The sequence below is a fragment of the Lepus europaeus genome, chromosome 3 (assembly GCF_033115175.1).
Source record: "Lepus europaeus isolate LE1 chromosome 3, mLepTim1.pri, whole genome shotgun sequence".
Taxonomy (NCBI): Eukaryota; Metazoa; Chordata; class Mammalia; order Lagomorpha; family Leporidae; genus Lepus; species Lepus europaeus.
The window spans coordinates 16,896,923-16,915,575 of NC_084829.1; the positions used below are offsets into that span (position 1 = coordinate 16,896,923).

At 42.1% G+C, this 18,653-nt stretch overlaps 2 protein-coding genes across 2 annotated transcripts; both read right to left on the bottom strand.

Moving 5' to 3' along the window:
* Positions 1 to 1,945: 1,945 nt before the first annotated feature.
* Positions 1,946 to 6,723, bottom strand: LOC133754612 (histone H2B type 1-H). Its single transcript, XM_062185034.1, has 2 exons — positions 5,872 to 6,723; positions 1,946 to 2,363 (listed from the first exon to the last, which is right to left on the bottom strand). Exon 1 carries the CDS (start codon positions 6,258 to 6,260, stop codon positions 5,880 to 5,882), a length of 381 nt encoding a protein of 126 aa, XP_062041018.1. The 5' UTR covers positions 6,261 to 6,723; the 3' UTR covers positions 1,946 to 2,363; positions 5,872 to 5,879.
* A 103-nt stretch (positions 6,724 to 6,826) lies between these two features.
* On the bottom strand, positions 6,827 to 7,645 carry H1-4 (H1.4 linker histone, cluster member). Its single transcript, XM_062184967.1, has one exon. The coding sequence runs from the start codon at positions 7,597 to 7,599 to the stop codon at positions 6,940 to 6,942; it is 660 nt and encodes a 219-aa protein (XP_062040951.1). The 5' UTR covers positions 7,600 to 7,645; the 3' UTR covers positions 6,827 to 6,939.
* Positions 7,646 to 18,653: the final 11,008 nt, after the last annotated feature.

An 18,653-nucleotide genomic window follows, 5' to 3' on the forward strand; every position in this document is an offset into this window, starting at 1 on the left:
GCACCCGCGTGGGAGACCTGGAAGAAGCTCCTGGATCCTGGCTTCGGATTGGCCCAGCTCTGGCCGTTGCGGTCATTTGCGGTGACCCAGCCAGATGGAAGACTTTTCTCGCTGCCTCTCAATGAAATCTTTAAAAATATATATAATTAGGAAATAAACATTATACACATTCACATACATGAATCCTCACACGAGACGACCTATGAGCAGCAAGGTTTTTCTCTCAGATGCCTAAGAAACTGGCGATGCTGGGAGACTGAAACTGAACTTTTTTTTGCTTCTTCACTCATTGGTGTGGAACGTAAAAGAAAAAAAACAAAAACAGAACTCGAGACGTCAAAGAGGCCAGGTAAGGCTGTTTCCCCGCTTCTCGGTCCTCAAAAGTCTCGAGCATCGACTTTTAACTGCGAATGACCAGAGCCGCTTGTTCAGAGCCTCCAAACACCCGGAGGCCGCCTACAGAGAAAGGCCTCATAATGCGACAGCCACTCGCCACTTCCGGGCGCGGGCGACGCGATGACGTCCTCTCACGGACTGCCCAATGGGGAGCCGGAGCGGCTGAGCGTGGCGTGGGCGGAACGTGAGCTCTGGCGTCAGAGGAGGGGGCGTGGCAGGAGAGCCCTGGTGTGGGCGCTGTGGAGGGATGGAGCCTGGGGAGTGGGCGTGTTGGGGCATAGCAGCGATGGAGCCTGGGGAGTGGGCGTGTTGGGGCGTGGCAGGTGTGGAGGGGCGTGGCCCAGAGGCCCACGCAGAGCTGGCGTGGAGGAGCGGGATTCGTTTCTGGCTCCTTCGTAGCCACACCCGGAGCAAAGCACCCTCTGCCTTTTCAGGACCGCTCACCTTTGTGATTTGGGGCTCTTGGGTGACTATTTGTAACATCGTTTCAAATCCGTTCCCAGTGTTTTAAAACAAATTCCTCAACGATGGTGCCCCGTTCAGCAGTAGCAGCATCCCCTCGGGTAACTTAGACACGCGAATTATCAGATACTATTCCAGATCTAACAGATCAGAAACTATGCAGTTAAATCCCCAAAATCTGTTTTTGAAAAAATCCGTCAGGTGATTTTGATGCAAACTCAAGTTTGCAACTGCTTCAAAAATATTGTATTCACCTTAATTCACATGTAAGGCGTGACCTCTCACATGGCAGCTAAGCCAAACTATGTTTCTGTTTTCTTCCAAAACCAAAATATGTGAGGAAGATGACACATAAGCAGGTAAGTAGATATGTGTGTTGGTGGGTAGGTAGGTATAAGGACGGATATGGAGACAGGTGGATGGCAATGAATAGTCTTTTTCTTTTTCTTTTCTTTTTTTTCCTGTATGAAAGATGAGAATGCTGAAGACCATTCTCAGCAAGCAGACTGTCAACTTGCAAGAAAATATCCACACCAGTTTGGAAGGAAAATTACTGTGAAGGGTCCTCGAGGTACCCTGCGGAACAACCTCACTCATGTCAATGTAGAACCCAGTCTCATAGAAAAAGAAGAGGATCGGGCCTGACCAACGGGGAGAAGGAAGGAAGGGCAGCTGTTCACACCGCCTGCAGTGTTGCTCAGACTGAAGCCAAGGTTACTCTGGGCTTGCATTCCCAGGTGAGGTCTGTGTCCCCTCACTTCCCGTCAACGTGCTTACATCCAGGGGACTGGATCTCTTGTCGAAATACAAACTTCTTTGGGTGGAAAGTATATCTGTAGGGTCTGGTTGAGACCAAGTGTTGCTTGTTTAGTGTCTCAAGCCCAGAAAGATGAGTTAATCTTTGAAGGAAGTGACACTGGCTTGTTTTAAATTCCGCTGTTTCGATCCAGCAGGCAACATCAGTTAAAAAGAAGGATTTCAGAAAAGTTTTGGTATCTGTCTCTGTAAAAGGAACAGTTCAACAGGCTGGCTGATCATTAAGATCTGTAAGTTGTCCAGCGACTGAAACAAGAAGCCAGAGTGTAGGTCCAATTTGTGAAATTTTAATAATGCAATAAAAACTACTGATTTAAAAAATACAGAATTCCAATTTTCCAGATTTTATTAATCATAATATTTCATTTACAGACATCCAGCCTCTAATTCAGACTTTTCCTAGCAAAAGTAGTCTATGGTAAATAACTAGGCCTGAAACAGAATTAAATTCTATTTTTATAACTTAGACAATGAAACAAATAAGCTAAAACTGTTTAATCTGTTCCACTCAGGTAATGCTCTTTTGATGGATCAAAGTGCAGCAAAGCAGGACAGTTTGGGTGGAATATACAGACTAATCAATCATTCTTAGGCAGATCACAATTTTCATACTTCATAACTTCTATATACAGATTGATATTTTCAGTCACTTTATGCACTCATTTCTTCTCTGCATTCGTATCTCTCCCCTGATTAAAGAAACAGAAAGGACGGGTTAGGTGGCATTTTGCATCAGCATTAGTGTTTTCTAAACAAAGAAGGTTTTTTTTTTAATTTTTTACAAGTGTTTATATATTAAACTATCTGGAATCTCTGCTCCAGTGTTGCTACCTATGCCTTAGTCATTATTAGAATTAAAAGATAATGGTTCAAACATGCTTAGTCAAGAGATATCCCTAATTGCTTCCATCTTACGTGGTCATTCACTAAGGCCTATACAAGTGTTTCTCATACTTTTTGGAAATCTGCAGGCAGTGGAGTTTGGCTCATATGGAGACCACCAAACTCATTTAATTTAGGCAAAATAATTACCTCGATTGTTGAATAATAAAACATAGTATATTAATGTCATTGTTACATATTGTGAACTTAAAGAACAGCTCTAACATTTAACGCCAACTGCAGAGTTCAGGGCTCTCCAAAACCAGCTTCAGATGTGAAAATTTCTAGAATGACTTCTAGAATTAACTAAAAATTAAAGCACAAGGATGCAAATTAAAAGCAGCCAAGGGGGCGGACACAAGGAGCCAAATATAAGAGCGTTTCAAATGCAATGAGAAATAACAAGATACATGTGGAGTGCTGACAAGCTTTGTGTCCAGACTGTTTTGTGATAGATAACTATACAGAGATTGAGAAGCACACCAAAGTTGCTGAACTTAGTATTAATTTTTAAAAAAAAATCAGAGGTAAATCCAAAACAGAAACTCTTAAATATTTTTAAATATAATTAGAGGTGGAGAAAAAGGTATGCAAAAAAATCAACATTTCTCTAGTCATAAAAATAAAATAATAATGCAACATGACCATCAAAGATTTGGCCTAGGGATGTAAGTATGAGTCAACATTAAGAAATCTGTCCACACTTCATTGCAGCATGTTAAAAGGAGAAAAGCACATGATTTTACCACATTCCAAAAAGAGTTAGAGGAAAATTATATCACCACAATAAAACCTACACACACAAATACTATAAATCATGAACTACCAAAGCCATTGCTATGAAAAAAAGGAACAAGATAATGATGCCTGCTATCATGTCTAACAGGATGTGTCATTTTGATTGTAGCTAACAAAAGATGACAAATGCAAGTAATAGTTGCTGGAAGTAATGTCAAACTTTTTTATTTGCTAATAATAGTATTATATGCAATGAAGTTCAAGACAGATGATCAACTGCTTATTAGAATCAAAATTGGTGAAGGCAGATAAATAGAAAAATACATACAAATAACCAATTGCCCAATTATCCTCCCATACTCAGACTTTGAAACACTGCATCAATCAGGCACAATCTGTCATGGAACAGAAAGCACAACTTGATAAAAGGCACATAATTTTAGAAGGATTTACAGAGCTTAATTCAGAGTCATATGGGGACCTTTCAGTATCATTTTTAACTGATTTTTAAATACATGAGAGAATCCACCAATTTTCGGAAATTTTCAGTCATGATCTTTTAAAATCTCACATATGCATCATCCTCTTTGCTTGCCCTGATACTATGATTACATCCATGTCAGATTACTATGAATTCCAGATCTCTTAGATCTACTTTAACATTTATTTTTCTGCATTTTGGTAATTGCTTAATATCTAGTTACACAACTAAATTTCTTCTGCCGAGATCAAATTGGCTGCTAAACCCAACCAGTAAGCTTTTACTTTTAATTCTGCAGTATCATTTTATATAAATATTTGTTTTCTAGAATTTCTATTTGGTTCTTCACACCTTGTGTGGTCATTCCTTGTATTTTTAGTCCCTCAACATGTTTTGAAAAGTTTTTAAGAGGTTGAAGTAGGTCATTGGAAGTCTGTATCTGTTAATTTCTTCTTTTTACTCCTTTTGTTGCTATTTGCCCATTGTTCTTGTTTATTCTTCCTTGTTTTATGGTATGGTTAATTTTAATTGTGAAGCTGCTTATGTGTTTTCTTTGATGTCTTATCTGTGAGATTTTCTGAGGCCTAAACTGGAACTTGTTCCTCCATTTGTATTTGTTTCTACCAGGTGTTCAGGGACACATAACCAATGTGGAATAATGCTAAATTAAATTTTCAGCTTGGATATTTAGATTTCTTGTGGTATGAATGCTGGAAATAATTAAGTTGAGGCTGGCTTACAGTCCAGACTTCAGTGGCAGAATCTGCAAGCAACCTTGGGACGGTGTGTGCATGGGTGTTTCTGGTTCACTCTACCCTGAGGATGTGCTTGTGGCCTGGTGTCTGTTTCAGTGGTCAAGATTTGTCAGCCACTACACTGTGGTCAGGCTCCATGTAACACCCTGAAAGCCTTAACTCCGGTTTAGGTCAAAGCCAGCTGTAGTGCTGGGGTTTCACATGAGCGAGTCTGTGGGCCTCAGTTCCTTACGTTCAGCCACTTTTTAGTGCTTTTAAGAATTAAAATAATTATGAAGGCTTTTATTTGTCCATCCTGGTACCAATATTGCCTTATGGAAGAGCTAGCCTTGTAATCCATGATTCCACATTTGTGGAGATGAGGATACCAGGATTTCCAAGTTCATTCCTCCTTCAACCAGTATGATTCTCTACCCCCAAGCCCAGCATCCCTTCCTCTAGACCATTCCCTCCCAGCTCCCACCAGTCAGTCCCTTTCCTGGATTTCCCCCTCAATCATCCATTTCCCAGCAGTGAAACCTTTTATACCATCATCCTTTGTTTTCCTCCATACCTAGGCACTCAGGACACAAAGACAGGAATGTGCAAATCACATTGAGAAAGGGCCTCACAGGAGATTGGACTCGCCCATCTGCAGGCAAACACCTTAAAATGGATGGGTTATTGGGTGCCTCCCCTTTGGATGTTGCCAAAAGGCTATAATAAGGCCTTCTGACAAAGGTACAGTAATTAACCAATTTTGAAGGCTTCTCAAAGATTGCTCACTTTGGGGGCCCTTTAACTACAATTTAAGATCCACCATTTCTGTCCCCCTAACCTGCCTGAGCAGTCTCAAAAGTTGGCTCAATTACAAAGCAATCAAACCAGAAAATCTAGCTGGTAGTTCTGCACAAAAACATTGTCTTTAGGAATCATTCAGTATTACATACCCAGATGACTAAAATTTAATGGAAAAGGAAAGGATTTGAGGAAAACGAAGTGGCTTTGGGAGAGCACTTTCTTCAGTGCTCATCAGAGCAAACAGCACGGAGTCCCAGATCAACATCAGGGTCAACTTAGGAGGCTTGTACCGGGAAACAGCTGGCAATTCAGAATCTTTCAGTTCTTATGCTATACACAGTTCTGAGGTTAGGTAGAATTTGCCCATAGGGAGCGTTCAGCGTCTGGTATTTTTTGTTATTTACTTACATGTACCCTTTACACAGTATTGACGTAAACTAATCAGTGGTAGCACGAATTTAAACCTGGTATGAGAAATATAAAATTGCGAATTACAACTCGTTTATTGAAAGCATGCGTGGCTCTGAAAAGAGCCTTTGGAGTTAGGTGTAAAACGCTTACTTGGAAGCTCACTTGGAGCTGGTGTACTTGGTGACGGCCTTGGTGCCCTCGGACACGGCGTGCTTGGCCAGCTCGCCGGGCAGCAGCAGGCGCACGGCCGTCTGGATCTCGCGCGACGTGATGGTCGAGCGCTTGTTGTAGTGCGCCAGGCGCGACGCCTCGCCGGCGATGCGCTCGAAGATGTCGTTGACGAACGAGTTCATGATGCCCATGGCCTTGGACGAGATGCCGGTGTCGGGGTGCACCTGCTTGAGCACCTTGTACACGTACACCGAGTAGCTCTCCTTGCGGCTGCGCTTGCGCTTCTTGCCGTCCTTCTTCTGCGCCTTGGTCACCGCCTTCTTGGAGCCCTTCTTCGGGGCCGGCGCAGACTTCGCAGGATCAGGCATGATAATACTAAAGACCACAGCAGTCAAAACACCTGCGAGAATAACCAACTCCAGGAAGCCACACTCACTTATAGCTGCGGTATTCAAATGAGGCTAGTGAGGCTTCGCTTGTGATTGGGTCAATGTTAGTGTGTCGTCACAAACACGAACACAAGCAGCACTTCGGAGCCTCTCTTCCCATTGGCTATTTTGCTGCTTTACTTTGACCCAATCAGAAAGCTCAGGCTGAACTACCCACGGCTCCTATAAATACCTGTCCCAGGCCTGCAGTAATTCCTACACACGGTTTGCCGTTGTTGTGGCGGAAAGTACCTTAAGCGAGTACTGCCTAGTTGGTGGGGGAGGCAACAATCAGGCCAAACGTTGTTCAGACTGTGCAGCTGATGTGCATTGAGTTTAAACTGCCCTGCGCGACTTGCCGCAGAAACGAGCTATACCCCTCACCACTCGCCCCTGGGTAGAGACCAAGGTCTTAAAAAGACGGGTGCCAGGAGCGAGCGTAGAGCCCACCGCCGACCATGCCCTGCACCGCAGCACCGCCCCCCGCCCCAAGGCCCACCCCCGCCGGCGCCGCGCCCTGGCCACGCCCCCCGGCGTGCACAGCTCTTTCCAGAGATCCTTGGGTGGCTCTGAAAAGAGCCTTTGGGTTGTGTTCAGCTAAGCAGTTGGCCAAAGGAACTTATTTCTTCTTGGCGGGCGCCTTCTTCGGCTTAGCCGTCTTGGGCTTGGCGGCCTTGGGTTTGGACGCCTTGGGCTTCACAGCTTTGGCCTTGGCGGGGCTCTTGGGCGCCTTCTTGGGCTTGGCAGCCTTCGCCTTCTTCGGGCTCTTTGCCTTCTTGGCCCCTGCGGCGGCCGCCGGTTTCTTGGCCTTCTTCGGGGTCTTCTTGGCGCCCTTCTTCGGGGCGGCGGCACTCGTCGCCTTCTTGGGCTTCTTGGCCGCCCCGGCGGGCTTCTTGGGCTTGGCGGCGCCCGCCTTCTTGGGCTTGGGCTTGGCCTCGCCGGCCGCCGCCTTCTTGTTGAGCTTGAAGGAGCCCGAGGCGCCGGTGCCCTTGGTCTGCACCAGGGTGCCCTTGCTCACCAGGCTCTTGAGGCCCAGCTTGATGCGGCTGTTGTTCTTCTCCACGTCGTAGCCGGCGGCCGCCAGCGCCTTCTTGAGCGCGGCCAGCGACACCCCGCTGCGCTCCTTGGAGGCGGCCACGGCCTTGGTGATCAGCTCGGACACCGGGGGCCCGGACGCCTTGCGCTTGGCGGCGCCCGCCGACTTGCGGGCCTTCTTCTTCACGGGCGTCTTCTCGGCGGGGGCCGGAGCGGCGGGCGCGGCGGGCGCAGTCTCGGACATGCTGAGGGCGGGCGTGGGGAGAGCACTTCGAGCCGGAAGCGGAGGCACTGGCCGGGACTCGGGCCGCGGCGCTGCGCCCGCGCGTTTATATAGGGCGGAGCTGCGCCGTGATTGGTGCGCTGTCCAGCCCGCCTCGCTGGCAGCCGCAGAGTGTCCTCTCGGATCCCGAGTTGTGTTTGTTACACCTCAAAAAAACCCAAAAATATCAAAATTCTCCACACCGAATCGCTCGGTTTTCCACAGATAATGATCCCCGAAGTCTCGGGCTTCAGGCAGAGCTCAAATAATGCGGAAAGCGCATCACCTTGTGCCAAAAACTGGCCATATTTCCCACCGTGCTCGGCAAATTTCAACTCCAAGAAACAAAACTTTCTATTTTCTTCGTAAATTATAAACTGATCTTTCACTGTGGAGTTTTCTAACCTCCCAAACCTGATTCTCCAAGTGGTTAGCTTATTATGTGTCCAAAAAGCATGTTGCTGGCATTAAGATTTTTATTACAAATCTGCGCTTAAGTGAGGGAAGTAACACAGGCTCCTCGGAGAGTCCTGCCTATTGAGCCGAGGGCATTTGAGTTCATCAAACTGGTTTAGTTTGAGGCCAAACAAATTATTACCCATTTTGGGTTACATTTTGGACCACTGGGACATCAACCTATGTATCCATGGTTTTATTTTTGTCCAATTCCGCTGGGTTTTAAAACAATTCCTTAGGATATTTCTTTTCCTTTCGGCTCCCAAGGGTTGGGGGCGGGGCTGTTGCCTCTCTCTTCCTCTGGACAACTGCTCCAGGGGTTGAGAGACCTTGAATCCAGGTTATTTGGGAAGGAAAGGGAGTACAAAGCATACCCAGAAGATGGAGATGAAAAAGAATTCATTTTCAATTAACACGCAAATGATGTTCATAAAGTCACTGGAAGCGGAGGTGCACTTTACTTTGACGAATATGTCTGCACTCTTGCTGAGTACTTTTGGCCCATGGTTTGGATCCAGTTCTAACGTACTAGTTAGAACGGAACGTCAAGCACTGAGAAAGCAAGAAAAATAAGTGATAAGTAGATTGGAGCGTATCTATTCCCACTGCTACAGAGAACCGGATCCTAGTCTCACAGAATACTTGATGAAAGGCCAGTTTCACCCACCATATGTGGTTTCAATCTTCTGAAAATTAGGGGACGCATCAAAAAGAAAATAAATGACATGTAGGGACTGAATGATCAATCCAAGTTTCATTCTCAAGAGACAGAACTTTGAGAGGTTATCTATGCTAAGTCATTGTTCTTTGAAGACTTCCTTTCAAACTGTCAGAAAGAATGGTTTTGTTGTTGTTGCTTTTTACATAGTTACCCAACCAAGGACAAGCACTGTGAGTTTAAGTTGACAAAGAAACACGACTCAATAATCTCTGGAAAACAGTCTGACTGGAATTGTCTTTTAAAAATTACTGAAATTTGGCTACCACTTGCAGGTGGCATGATTCTGTTCTGTGGCCGTGGCTGGTTGTAATATGGCATTGGACATTCCTTTTTTAGTTTCATTGTCCCAATTTTCTCAACACTCCTGAAGTAAAAGAAAACAAACCAAAACAGAACCTTGAAACATTTATGAAATATTTCATAATGATCTATTTTGAGGTAATGCTGAATTTGATACAAAAATCAAGTAACACTGTCTGACATTAAAGGCATTGGATAGAAGCCTTTTAGGTAAGATTTGGATTATATATGTTCTTTAAGAAAAAAATGAAATAACAGCAGTGTTTCTTAAGCCATAGATTGTAAACATTTTAAGTTTAATTATTGTCTGCTAGGACAGAATAAATGTGCCCTTTGATATTTATGAACTAAAAAAAGGGGTGGGGGATGGATAAGGCTCCCAAACAGACTAGAGAAACTGTGGTTACATGTACATTTGATTCCAGAATGGTGGAATTATCCTCATTTTTAATGACACCGGAAACCAGGCTTGTAAAGAGCTGAAGTCTACACAATACACAGCTTGCTGTCAAAGGCCTCACTTTATTCTGTGTACGTCTCACTGCCTCTGACGTAGTGGGATTTAGAATCTCCAAAATCTGTCACCTTGTAACTCACCTCTGATTGTCTCCTATGGTGCAGCATATTTTCTGTTGAATAAAACTATTTCTATTCAAGATTACATTGAGAATTGACCATTATTAAATTAGGCATTTATTTGATACTTTTCTACAATGAACTAGGAATAATACCCCCAAAAAATGCTATTTAACAGGCTCCTTATGCCTCTCACGTCCTCCCAAGTTTGAGAATCATTGCTGCTCTCACTGGAGGTGACCGACATGGTCAATGAGTTTCCTGTTGTGGAATGTTCCTGTAGATTTCTGGATTTGTCTGTGAGACCTTAGAAGAGGAGCTCACACTGGATATGACCACGTAATGGGAGAATGTGGGCAGCAGCAATGCCATCTTGACTTCTTAGATTCATACCTCACTGGTCACTCTAATGTGCTGGTTAAGGGAAAAGAGACACTCAAGTTAAACCACTGATTCAAATTTTCTGTTCATAGAGGGTGCACTGAGTATTGGCTGCCTGTGGACTACTTGGATCCCTAAGTATAGCATTACCCCATTATATCACTCTTTTTAATAATCCCTTTCAGCTTTGGGCTACTGTACTAGGTGCTACCTGGAATCTTGCTTAGTCAATGCAACAAGGCTCTGCAGTGAAGGAGGTGAACTTGCAAAGACTAAGGAATTCTTCTGAGGAGATTGTTGGCAAGAGGTTCAACCCAGATTCTAGCTCTCATTGGTCTGAATTCAGAACACGTACACTTATCAACCAATATCTTTGAGACTGTAAGTCTGAATAAATATTAGAAGTTATGAAGTCAGTTTAGTAGTACAACACTAAAATTTTTCTTGATGTAATAAATGAGAGTAGACTATAAAATATTAATGTATGTACTTTCACTTGTATACACAATTCTGTGCACTATATTCTCAACTAAAGGGCATCTCTTACAATGCAGGCTCATAGATTGCATGTTCTTCTCATTAACTCCTTGAGCTTTTGTAGTTATGAAATGTTCCCAGTGATGCTATTTTTCAATGAACTGAAAAACTATTTCTTATCAGTGACATGTTGAAGGCTTGTAAATAACCCTGAGTATAGGAAAAAAGAAGCATTATGTTCATTTCCACTTTGTACAGGATAACAGCTCTGCTAAGGAGAACAATGTGACTTGTGGAAAGCTGAGAGGAAGGGCAGGCTTCTGTCGGTTCCTTGAACTCCACAATTCTGAGTTCAAGTGCTTAATTCTGACTTTGCTGTTTTAATACATTGTTATCATGGTTGTTTCATTTAAGACAGAGTTTGGAGAACAGGTTTTTATGGTAGACAAAGGGGCCACATATTATCTTATATCTTGCTTTTTTTTTAATTTAAGTCAACAATTAAAACTGTGGGTTGCAAACCCAAGGTTATTCATTGCAATAATCCTTGGAATTGTAAAATATTAGAAAAAACTTAATTTTCATATCTAAGAGAGTGGATGAACACATGAAGGCACATTACTGCTCCACTACAAAAAACAGACTGATGAAGATCTCTGTGAACCAATATGGAGTGAATTTCAGTGTATACATTACAGTGATAAAGCAAGCTGACAAAGAACATGCATAATATGATAGTCTTTGTGTGAGAAAGAAGGGGACATAGAAAGATTTTCTGCTCATTTGTGCAAAAAAAATACAGGAAGGCGAAACCAAAAAATAAAGAGTTTGGTTACTTGAGAATGATGGCTGAGAAAGAAAGGTAGAATTTAGAGGGAGCAGAAATAGGGTAGAAGGAATGAGGAGAGTGTGACACTCCCTTGAGTATACTTTAATCATATAATTGACAGTTATAGCAATGCTTAATAGACTGGCAAGATAAACTATTCAATAAATAAACTAACAAAGTCAGTGGGAATACAAGTAACAACACAGGAGGCAAACTGTGTTACATTGATAGCAAAACAACACTGAAGGGATTGAGCAAGAGAAAAAAAGTTAACCTAAATAAGTTCACTCTTGACTGAATACTATGAGGCTAAAACAAAGAAAAAGTTATATATGTACTATATACTATCAACATGAATGTTTCACTAAAATTGGATTTTGGGGGAGTGGTAGCTTATACTAGATAAAGGGGCTATATATTTCCTTAGACTTTTTTAAAAATTTAAGTTAACAATTAAAACTGCTGGTTTTATATACAAGGTTACTCATTAAAGCATTTCTTGACATTGTAACATAGATTATATTTTGTATATACAGATATTTAACTATGACATCAGGGAGATGGACTTTCAATTCTGAAAGTAATTTTTATATACTATGCATTTTCATAAACTTTAAAAAATTATTTATTTATTATGTGAAAGGCAGAGCAACAGCAGAGAGGGAGAGAGAGAGAGAGAGAGAGAAAGAAAGAGAGGGAGAAAGAGAGAGAGACCTTCCATCCACTGGTTCACTTCCCAAGCGGTCACAGCAGCCAGGGCTGTGTCAAATTGAAGCCAGGAGACAGGAACTCCATGTGGGTCTCCTGTGTAGGTGGCAGAGGATTACTTGGGCCATCATCTGCTGCCTTCCAAGCACATTAGTGGGAACTGGGTCAGAACCAAAGCATCCAGGACTGGAACCAGCATTTTGATATCGGATGCCAGGTTTGCCAGCAGCAGCTTAATCTTGTTGAGCCGCAACAGTGGTCTCTTTTTCTGTGTGTACATAAGAATTGAATAACTAAATAATGTTTTAGTGTTGTGGATAGTGAAACCCAGAGTTCTGACTGGTGGAGAAAGAGTTATCTGACCAAAATGAGTCTTATGTTGTTGTAGTAAAACAAGATTTAATATAAACTCCTATTTTAAAATGTGTCTACAGTTAATATAGGTAGAGAAACAGATATGTTTGTATATATATAAACATAGATATGGGCTAGTATACACAGGTGTACCTCCCTGCTCTGTCAGCTGAGCGGTCTAGAAGTAGTAACACCCTCATAACAATTAGTACATCTGGCATGCAGTATTTGATTGATAAGGATAACTATGTGATGAAAAGAATCAGGGCTCCTTAGAGAAGCAGCTAATTCCAAGAGTGGGGTAGAAAAAAATAGGATGCATGGAGTATCTTGTGGTAACAGAAAGTAAGGAAATGCTCCAAAAAAGACAGAAATTTGTTGAAGAAACAGGCAAGGCAATCTTAAACATCTCCTCATCACCAAAGCTGGTACTATTAGGGTGAATAAATATGACAGCATTGGGTTTTAATTCATAGAATAAAATATATATTCATAAATAAGCAAATCATAGGAAGGGATAATTTTTCCTTTGTTTATAAATCTGATTAATAAGGATATAAAGAAAAAAGCAAAAGAAAATGATTATTAGGCAAGCATTATAGGGATTGTGTTACAGACAATATCCACCAATGGATGCGAAAATCAGTGGGTAACATTTAAGGAGAAGAAGAATTTGATTATTGTCTCACATAGCTTCCCCAAGATACCTGTCAACTCCAAAGGGGAAGAGAATAGGATACACATGAGTAATCCTGGCAGAGATCATGTTAACTAAGTGAATAAGGTAAATATCACAAAGTAATGAAAACATTTCTACCTCATGAACTGACACTTGAGTGGCATAGCAGGTAAAGCTGCCACCTGCTGTGCAGGCATCCCATATGGGCGCCAGTTTGAGCCCAGTCTGCTCCTCTTCTGATCTAGCTCTCTGCTATGGCCTGGGAAAGCAATAGAAGATGGCCCAAGTGCTTGGGCCCCTGCACCTGCGTGGGAAACCCGAAAGAAGCTCCTGGCTCCTGGCTTCAGATTGGCCCAGCTCTGGACGATGCAGCCATTTTGGGAGTGAATCTGCAGATAAAAGACCTCTCTCTCTCTCTCTCTCTGCCTCTGCCCTCTGTAATTCTGCCTTTCAAAAAAATAAATAAATCTGTTATAAAGAAAAAAAAATGACACTTGATTTGGGTGGTATTTCTGAAAATATACATAAATCTCAAAAAAGTTCAAATTAAGAAATATTTTTCCAAAAAGTGAACTCTTCAAAAATCAAAATGTGAAAGTCATAACACAAGGACACATTGCAGAACTACTGTAGACTGGAAGACACCAAGGAAAAATAACAAATTCAACAGATCCTGAATAGGATCCTAGAATAGAAAAAGAATATTAGTAGAAAGCATTTATGAAATTTCTGTAATGTCTGCAGTGTAGTTAATGTTGCATAAATGTCCATTCCCCGTGCTTGATAACTGCATATTGTTATGTAAAACATTAACATAGGGGAAGCCAGTTGAGAGACATAAGGAACTTTTTATACCAGTTTTTGTAACTTTCCTGTAACTCTAAAATTACTCAAAATGGAAATTTTTCAGGGCTGGTGTTGTGGCTTAGTGGGTAAAGCTGCTGCTTGCAATGTAGGTGCCCGGCTGCTCCACTTCTGAACCAGCTCCCTGTTAATGGCCTGGGAAAGCAGCAGAGGATGGCCTAAGGGCTTGGGTCCCTGGCCTCCCATGTGAGGTATCCGGATAGGGCTCCTGGCTTCAGTCTGGTCCAGCCCTGGCCATTGCGGCTATCTGGAGAGTGGCCCAGTGGATGTCAGATCTCTTTTTCTCTCCTGTTGCTTTCTCTCTCTCTCTCTCTCTCTCTCTCTCTTTCTCTGTAACTCTTTGAGATGAATAAATATTTTAGAAAGTAAAATAAATAAATAAAATGAATAAATAAATTTTCCTTAAAAATTTCTCTTAGTAGTTCTCCACATTTTTCACAAGGAGAAAACATCAGATTGTAATAAAGATTTTCCAAAATGATAGAAATATAGATTACTTTTATTCTTGTGTGTAAATTGTCAGTGTTCTGAAAGTTTCTATCATAAGCATCCATTGCTTTATTATTAATTAACAACATATTTCTCTTAAAAATCTGACAAAATGGGGCCAGTATTGTGATGCTGGTATCTCATATGAGTGCTGGGATATGGATGAAAGACTTCTTTGTCTCTCCCTCTCTCTCTGTAACTTTTTCAAAATAAATCTATGTTAAACATGTGGTAAAGTTAATTTTTAAAAAACTGGGGGTTGGCATTGTGACTGAATGGGGGTTGGCATTGTGACAAGCCACCCCCTGCAGGTCTGACATCCATGTGGATGCCAGTTCCAGTCCCAACTGCTCCGCTTCCGAACCAGCTCCCTGCCAATAGCTTGGGAAAGGCAGTAGAAGATGGCCCAGGTTTTTGGGCCCCTGTCACCCATGTGGCAGATCCCGATGAAGCTCCTGGCTCCTGACTTCAGCCTGGCTCAGCCCGGCTCAGCCCTGGCCATTGCAACCATTTGAGGGGTGAACCGGAGGATGAAAGAGCTCTCTCTCTGTTTCTTCCTCTATCTCTGTAACTGTAACTGAAGTAAATAAAGCAATCCTCAAAAAAATTTTTTGTTGTTTCTCAGAAAGCCAAATACTGTTGCCCATATATATATATATATATGAAGAAAATGGCTTAGTTTACCCTGTTTTTGAAAGTTGTATATATGAGATCATAGTACATTTGTTATTTTGTGTCATGATTTTTTTCTCCTCACAAGATCCATCCCTCTGCATTGTATTGAAGTAGAAGGCTCATGCTTGCTTATTGGCACTGCTACTTCATGTTACACATACAGGGCAGTATATTTTATATGTCTAGTCTATTCCTCATGGGTGCTCTCATGGTTGAAAAATGGAGCAATTTTAATTTTGTTGGACTCCTCAGGCTTGGGTTCCATAAGAGTTTTGGTGTTTCTGAGATCACCAAGTTGCACGTGGAGACCACATATAGGACATTTGGTTAATCTTTGAATCATTCTAATTCAAGGGCTAGAAATGTAAGATAAGGAGGCTCCAGGTGCTTCCAACTCCCAGTGGTCAAGTTTTCTCACCTGAAGCCCCAAAACCATGGCACACAGATAAGCTAAGTCCATTCTGTACTATCCAAGGCCTGATGTGTAGATCCAAGGGTATAACAAAATGGTTATTTTAAGTCACCAGGTTTGGGGGCACTTTGTTACCCAGAATAAGTAAATGTACAGCAATGTTTTCAATTTATTTTCATGTGTTTATTAGCTGACAAATTAGCTTTCTAAAGAATATTTTTAGCAGCTGGCGTTGTGGCGTAACAAGTAAAGCTGCTGCCTGGAATGCCAATATCCCTTTGTGGGTGGCAGTTTGGGACCTGCCTGCTCCACTTCCTATCCAGTTTCCTCCTGATGTGCCTGGGAAAGCAACGGCAGACAGCTCAAATGCCTGGGCCCAGGCACCCACATGGGAGATCCAGAAGAAGCTCTGGGCTCCTGGCTTTAGCCTGGCTTAACCTGGGACATTGCAGCCATCTGGGAAGTGAACCAGCAGATAGAAAATCTCTATCTCTTTTTCATCTCTCTTTAACTCTGCCTTTCAAATAAATAAATACATCTTTTGAAAAATTTTTAACTATAATCTATATAAAGAAACATATATCATACATTTATGCCCACATGCTATAACTAAACAATTTACCCAGCCCCTTCCTCTTCCCTTTCTTTCCTTTCCTTATTCAATTCAACTTATTTTCTCTCTTCTCTCTTCTGTATTCAATGCCAGTAATACTGGTCACAACCAATTAAAATGATTTTCATAAGTAGTCAATCTTTAGTTGTAGATTGAAGGAACACTGGTATATACTGCAGTTTAAGAAGTGATCATCTCTTTATATATTCTTATATTGTATACAATATGTATAGATAAATAACATATCTTTAACTCATATACGTATGTCTATATATACTTATACACATATTATATGCTCTAGCTTCAGAGTTAAATTATTCCACATTTGCTTCAGGTTAATGAGTTAATAAAACAAAAACTAAGAAAAGAATAAATCTTATGAGTGACTTGAAATTTAATTTGTGTGTTGAAACATGGAAACTTCAAGAACCTGACAGAGTTAGTGCCTTGGAAAGTCTTGGCTTCCAGGAGAGGAATCTTATAGAAGCTAGAGTGGTAAGTGTCTTTGCAAAAGGTACAGGTGGAGAACAGTCTGGCTCGGGGCATGATTTCATGGGTTGGGATGTGCTTTCTCAGGCTAGTACACAACATTATTTTAAGGTCCTTACTAGTACACATTAGTTTGTACACATAGCTGTTGGGAATCAAAACACAGACCTGATCTTAGCAATAGCAGGTAATATTCTCTTCTACGTGGAGACAGAGTCCCATGAGAAACAATAGTTTCTGAGATATTAACTACCCTTCCATTACCCTTAATATTGATCACCCAGTCATTTTCCTAATCAATCTCTTCAGCATCCATTTATTCAAAAATGTTGCTGATGTCTTTAGAAGTGATGGATCAATGACCCAGGAAAGATAGCCTGTGGATATCTTGTGCATCTTTGTTCTTTGGTTTCTCTCTTTGCCTATCCTACTCCCTATTATTATTTCTTCAATGACAGACCCTTTTCTTTTTTCTCTCCACACCCTCCTCTGCACATGTTACATGGACATGCTGGTTTGTCAATGTAAGGGCTATCTATTAAACAGGATTGTTAATTCATATATGAGAGCAGTTTAGCGTAGTTAAGCAGATCGACCCTTGGATAGTTATTTCTCATTGTCTACAAAATTATCTTCAAATTTAGTGGAGTGGGAGTGACAACTTGGTGATTGTCTGTGGATCTCTCATAAGATGGGAGTCAAGATATCAGCTGAGGCTTCAGTCATTTATAGACTTAGCTGAAGACAGAGGTTGAAAGATAAAATTCGCCTTGGGCCACCTGCCTGAGAGATAAGTGCTATCTGTTGGCCAGGCCTGCCTGCCTGAGGGCTCACTGCATGGTTCCTCTGACAGGAATGATCCAAAAAAGAGCAAAGAAGTCACAGTATCACATTAGTTTCACAGATCAGTCCTACCCAGCTAGGGGTGGGGCTCTATATTTACCTCCTGGTGTGAATGCCAGGAGGTGAGAATGACCAGGACCATCTTCAAGCCTGGCTACCACAGTTCTGGAGACACATAGTTCCTTTAAATTGAAAATCCCATCATTTACTAGGTGACTTTAAGAAACTTATTAAGGTCTGCTATTTCTTAGCTTTCCCATTTATAAAATTCTCATGAGAATGCTGCTGTAGATTTCACCTGGATTGTGTGTATGTGTTGTTTTCTTTCTTCCTTCCTTCCTTCCTTCCTTCCTTCCTTCCTTCCTTCCTTCCTTTCTCTCTCTCTCTCTCTCTCTCTCTTTTTCACTGCACTTTGTGGAAGGATCATACATCCCTGCCCATTTTACCGCATTCGCTCATGTGAGGAGTTCACTTCCCTACAACACTGACAGCATCATCACCATGTAAGTTGCTTTGTTTGGCAAAATATGAGGCTAGGGGACATATGTCCACTTTCTAGCAAAATCTTCAAGAGAAGTGAGATCCTTTTCTGTTATTTTTCTTCAGCTTGGTTCCTCCATGAAGATGTGGAACAAAGCTGTGGCTGATCCAAGAGAAATGCAGTGTGTGCCTGAAATAACCCTTCCTGTTGCTGTCTACCAAGATTTGGGGTTATTGATTACAAAATTGATAAACTATTGCCAATGAAGATTGTTGCTAGGACTAGATGTTTTTGAAGTGCTTATAACAATGTCTGGAATATAGTAAATAACCATACGTGTTACCTATTATTATGATTTTTTTTTTGACAGGCAGAGTTAGTGAGAGAGAGAGAGAGAAAGAGAGAGAAAGGTCTTCCTTCCCTTGGTTCACACCCCAAATGGCTGCTATGGCCGGTGGGCTGTGCCGATCGGAAGCCAGGAGCCAGGTGCTTCCTCCTGGTCTCCCATGTGGGTGCAGGGCCCAAGGACCTGGGCCATCCTTCACTGCCTTCCCGGGCCACAGCAGAGAGCTGGACTGGAAGAGGAGTAACCGGGACAGAATCCGGCGCCCCGACCGGGACTGGAACCTGGGGTACTGGTGCCTCAGGCAGATGATTAGCCTAGTGAGCCGTGGTGTCAGCCCTATTAT